The sequence below is a fragment of the Hipposideros armiger genome, unplaced genomic scaffold, assembly GCF_001890085.2.
Source record: "Hipposideros armiger isolate ML-2016 unplaced genomic scaffold, ASM189008v1 scaffold_21, whole genome shotgun sequence".
Lineage (NCBI taxonomy): Eukaryota > Metazoa > Chordata > Mammalia > Chiroptera > Hipposideridae > Hipposideros > Hipposideros armiger.
In genome coordinates this window covers 6,918,509-6,924,142 of record NW_017731371.1, presented here as the reverse complement: position 1 = coordinate 6,924,142, position 5,634 = coordinate 6,918,509, and the positions used below count along the sequence as shown (strand labels likewise).

Here is a 5,634-nt window from a genome sequence, read left to right as displayed (position 1 = left end):
TGTTCAGCATCTTAGCTGTGGAGGGCAGTGTCACTGGCCCTCATATGTGGGATCCGAACCGGGGCCCTCTGGCATCCCAAGCCAGTTCTTAACCAACATGCCACCCGGCTGGCCCAGCAAATCTTGATTTTACAAAATATCTAACAGGAATTACTAATCCTGTATTACTCCCATTTTACAGGTGAGGACACTGAGGCTGAGATGTTCACTATATTGCTCAAGGTCACACAACTTGGCAGAACATAACCTGACACCAAACAACGCCCAAAGCTTCGAATCAAAGGGCTTCAGTGGTCACCCCTCCAGATGGCTAGTCATTGTGGACCCAAGCCTGGCCCGAGTCTCGAAGGCAGGGCCAGAGGAAGAGGGGGCTTCACAATCTCACAGACCCCAGCAATGTAGTACAGCACTGCCAGGACTGGGAGGGGCATTCTTCCATGGGTGAGAAATGGCCCAAGTTTAAAAAAGAAAGATTAACTCTGTGGCTATTAAGTTTCTGGAGGCAAAGTTGGTACATTTTGTTCTTTGTTGCTGTTGTTTCTTTCATGGAATACAGTTTCTCTAAAAATCTCTGGGCTTGCTGGCCAAGCTATGTGATTTAATGAAACGAGAAGAAATTTTTAGCTAATTCCTATTTTTTGGCCAGCTTTTGTCTTTTCTCTCCCTGACGACAGCCTTGCTGATGCACTGGTGCAAACACGTACATGCAAAGGAACTCCTGCCGTCAGGTCCAGAGAGGACACTGCAGCAAACAAGGAAGAGGCAGGTCCACCGAGCTGGCACCGCAGGCGCTGGATTCTTGCCTGGAGGGAAGTAACGCTTCCATGCTTGGCCAAAGGGCAAAATGACTCTTCTGGAGTATCATGATGTCCTCCGAGAAGCACTGTTACCAGTGTCCTAACACTGGAGGTGTGTTGCAATAACTGCTCTACTTCTCATGGGCCAGTGAGATCAACAATACACCATGCTTGAGGCTCCTCTGTATTTATTTACTTTGCTATTCATTTATATTTGCACCTCTCAAGATTCTCAGCCTTGGAATGTCAAACTTCATGTTTAATTATGATGAAAATAACATAGTTTGGGGACAATAATCTCTAAACCAAAATGTTAACACGCCCCTTTCCTCGTCCCACCGCACATTCCCTTGCAGTACTCCTTTGAGAGTGCACTGTTGCGGCAGCTGCCCCTGCTGTGGGCACAGGGCCCAGACCTTGGGGTCTCAGAGCAGCTCCCATTCGGGCTTGGCTGCTTAGTGATGTTGCCTTGTGCGCAGTATGGAAACCGTACACCTACTTTGCAGAAGGACAGCAATGCTAAAAGGTAGCATTCAATAAATGGCTCTTTTGTTTGAAGAATGACCATTTATAGTCAATTTAAGAAATTAAGAATCTAAGATTTTACCCTAAAAACTAAAGAACTGACCCAGTTTTTCTACTAAAAGTGGAAATTAAAAATAAGGAAACAAAACCAAAAACACATTTCAGTATTTTTATTTAATTGTTTTTAGCAATTTATGTATCTCCCCACCCTTTCTTTTAAGTTAGTGTGACAATTTTCCATAATAAACTACTAAAAGAGAAGCTTTGGTCAAGAACGGAACGAAATAGCAAAAACCAAAACCAAAAAACCAAAAAACAAAAAACCAAACAATCCAATCACTGCTGCTTTTAAAAACCAACACTTTCACCAATTATATTAAAACAAAAACACACAAACAACATTTGCGAGATATGTGTCTTCAGTGTTTCCTTGCAGCTGGCTTTCCGCACCATCATGCAAATGGCGGAGCTGCCGATGGGGTTTGTCAGTCAGTCATGCTGGATCTGGGAGGCTCACTTAGCTTCACATTATCCGAAGGCCCTGGATGGAAGACTCTAGGGTCTTGAAAATGGCAGGAAGAACAATGATGGTTACTGAGGACTGTCCATCCTGCTGTTTTCTCTACAGTGCTACACTACTCCCCCTTTCCCTGACCGAAATACAGGCCCCTGCACTGACAAATCTGACCCTACGCCATCTCTGAGTCAAGCTCTCCCAGGACCGGGCCCAGCAGACTCTCTGGGACTGCAGGCCCTTCCAGGTTGTGCTCCCGTCCCCACCACCCTGCCCACGGGCTCTGGGCCCACCCCTGTGTTCCTGAGGCATGGTTTCTGTCTGTGCCAGTGGCCCTTAGTGAGGGCCATATGTGCACATGTCCCTTGCCTCGTCACCACACTCAGATGCCCTAATGGCAGGCACTCCTATGTTTCTGTAGGCCACGAAGCAGCCAGCCTGCTGCACAACACAAAGCAGGTGCTCAAAGGTGGATGGACTGAAGAGAAAGTGGCACTGGGGCTTCTTAGTTTACACAGGTACAGAAAGACAGAAAAGGACATGGCCTGAGGGATCAAAGCCAGAAGGGCGGAGCTGTAACTGCTTACACAGGAGCCCGATGCTCAGGACTTACAGCACGCCAACGGAAAAAGCGGGCGAGACTTTTAGAGGAAGACAGTTTGTCTCTCCAGGATATTCTGGAGGCTTCTATATATTTGACCCAAGGAGAGGAAAAAAACAACAAAAAAAATGAAACGTCATGGAAATGCACAGAGGCAAATTCTGTAAATGTTTACTACTTGTTTTATAGGTTAACAACCACAAGTATATTCAGAGCTACACACAGGAGCTATTCGTCCTGCACCTCCTCCCTGGTTCCCTATCTCACCTACCACCCGCCCAGTCCTCAAGCTGGAGTTCCCCTGGATTTATCCCTCCCTGTCTCTCCACCTTCCCACTAGGCCTCCTAACTCTCTCTGCACTCCTGAATCTCCTAGCCACAGCCCCCGCCACAGCTGGGGTTCACATCCTCCTCACTTGTTCACTGGACTCAAAAGCCTCTGTCCAGAGCCCTCGGGTGCCCAGGCCACCACGCCTTACAGCGGGTGCTTTCCTACTTTGGTTCTGGAACGGCTCCTAGTGGTCTGCAGACAAAGCCCAGCATCTGCTCCCTGACCACGCCACAGCTTTTCTCTAGTTCCATCTTGTGTTTCTATAGGACCCACACCACAGCCCCAGTCACTGGCAGTACCTCGATTGCAATGTGTGCTCTCTGAGCTCTGTGCTGCTCCTGCTCAGAATGCTTGCACTGCCCCCCCGCCCCCCCAACCATGTGATCCGAAATCCCCCTGCATCTAGAGAGAGCTCAGGTCTAATCTATTCCCTGCAGTGCTGGCAGTTTATACCCCCCTCCTCCCCACCCCCGCGTCAATTCCTCAATGTACAGAGGCACTGGCCTCTCTTCTGGAACTCCACCTAATCCCCTCTCTCTCCTCTTTTCCACCAGACAAGCCCCTAAAAGGCTTCTTCACCTCAATATCCTCAGTGCCTATCACCATACCTGGCACCCAGGAGGCACTTAGTGAACGTTTATTAGATTAATTAGCATAAACCATAAAAATATATCTATATAAACTTAGATTGGTGCCCCCCACAGGGTCTGCTACAAAAACAGCACTCAACTTTTCCTCAGTGAACAGATGGACATCTAGAAAGAAGTACGCATTCCCATTGGGAAAGTGTGGCTTCCTCCTGCTAATGACTTTTAGGTTTTAAAGACAACTACAGTCTAATGTCTTACATTTCTGATTTGCATTGGCTTCAATATTTTGTTCCAAGAAATGGGAAACATTTTTCTCACAGAAAATGTTTTAACATAAACAAGATTTGTTCTGAAAGGTAGACAATACCTTGAAATCCCAAATTGTCATGGCTCCATCGATGCCAGTAGTGCAAAATTTGCGACAATCTTGCTTGTCCACCTCATAAATAGATACTTGACTGAAAAAAAAGCAAAAATGAGAGATTGTAAGGTATGTGGTAGAAGTGAGCCCCGCCTTCCTAAGTGTGTCAAGGCATTTTAAGGAAATTGTCTATCAAGTTCTGAATATTGTCTATCAATATTAGGCTGTAGCAATCTGACTCAGAAAATATGCAAATGCATATTATTACCAGATGTCCAGAAAAGGAAAGACTGAAAAGAGGGAAAGGTTAAAATTCTGCAATGATTACTGCCATGGAGAAACAGGACCATCCAGGCCACAGAGCACGCAATCTGCCCGGAGCAGGGTGTGGGCAGGACCGCAGCCATGACTGAAATGGAAAGTTTTTTTTAACTACAGGCATGATGAAGCATGACCAAATCCAACTGGCTCCAAACGACACTCCCAAATCACTCTCCAACAGCCAGGGCATATAAGCCAAGAGCTCTCCTTGCATTTGAAATTAATCATCATAAATGTTAGCAACAGTCAGGCATGCCACAGGGTTCCAATGAGGCAAAGCAGAGGAACATATGAATGAAACAACTTGTCTCAGCCTAATTATCTGAAAAACTTTCAAGAAAATCAATTCCATAGCTCAGACAGTATTTTTCTTTCTCCTCTAAAATGTCTAGGATATTCCCTCTAGGGTAGGGAATGGCAAGCTCTGGCACACACCACCTGTTTCTGTAGATAGTCTGTGAGCTCAGAATGGCTTTTACAATTTTAAATGGTTGGAAAAAAATTACTTCAACATGTGAAAATTACGTGAAATTCAAATTTCAGTGTCCATAAAGTTTTATGAAACATATCCACGCTCCTTTATTTACATATTGTTCATGGCAGCTTTCGTACCACAACACAGAGCTGAGTAGTTGCAATGGAGACTGTACAGCCCCTCAGGGCCTAAAATATTGACTATCTGGTGCCTTAGAGAGAGTTTGCTGACCCTGCTCTAGGGCAAAGAGGACTTAACATCTGCAAATAAAAGTAAACATGTCTGGGCTGGCCGAATGGCTCAGTTGGTTAAGAGCGTGAGCTCTGAGCAACAGGGTCACCGGTTTGATTCCCACATGGGAGACAGAGCTGCATTTGAGCTGAGCTGCCGCTGAGCTGTCAACAGGTGGCAGGATGGCTCAGCTGGTGAGAGCATGTGCTCCTAACAACAAGGTTGCCGGTTCAACTCCCGCATGGGATGGTGGGCTATGCCCGCCCGCAACTAAGACTGAACACAGCACCTTGAGCTGAGCTGCCCTGAGCTGCCGACAGGCAGCGGATGGCGACTGGACTTGGAGCTCAGCTTGCTGTGCCCTCCACAGCTAAGACTGAAGGACAATAACTTGGCTGTTCCCCTTCCCCAACAACAAAAAAATCTTAACAAAAAAAAGAAAAAGAAAAAATCCTTGGAAATTAAAAAAAAAAAGTAAACATGTCAATCTGCAAGGTTCTGCCGTTCATACTCTGCAAAAAGCTTAAGAAAAATTCACAAGAAATAATTTTGAACGTCATTCAAAACAGAGAAACTTGAAGAGGGTGGGGAAAGTTTTGCTATACCTTTGTTATTACTTTTCAATAGAGCACAAACATTTTCAGCCTATTTTAAGTCTAGTGGCCCTTTCCACTGAACATGAAGAAAAGCACAACCTGAATTTAGTAATTCTCTCAATAAGGTCAAGAGGTTTCCATTATTCTTGCTGCCATCATCACCACAATAAAAGTCTCTCAACTTAAAAGTACTAGTCAAGGGCCGGCTGAGTGGCTCAGTTGGTTAAGAGCTCGCTCAAGAGTTTGAGCTCTGAGCAACAGTGGTTCGAGTCCAGCCAGAGCTGAGCAGCCG

General features: G+C 45.8%; 1 protein-coding gene across 1 annotated transcript in view; it reads right to left on the bottom strand.

Annotated features, from left to right (window-relative positions):
• Positions 1-1,477: 1,477 nt before the first annotated feature.
• The window catches only part of ARPC1A (actin related protein 2/3 complex subunit 1A), a 35,936-nt gene continuing 31,779 nt past the window's right edge, over positions 1,478-5,634 (bottom strand). Inside the window, exons 10-11 of the mRNA XM_019635315.1 lie at positions 3,726-3,908; positions 1,478-1,884 (exon numbers count right to left, since the gene is read on the bottom strand). Of these exons, the coding sequence (XP_019490860.1) occupies positions 1,846-1,884; positions 3,726-3,908 (222 nt within the window). The 3' untranslated portion in view covers positions 1,478-1,845. The remainder of the gene's footprint in view (positions 1,885-3,725; positions 3,909-5,634) is intronic.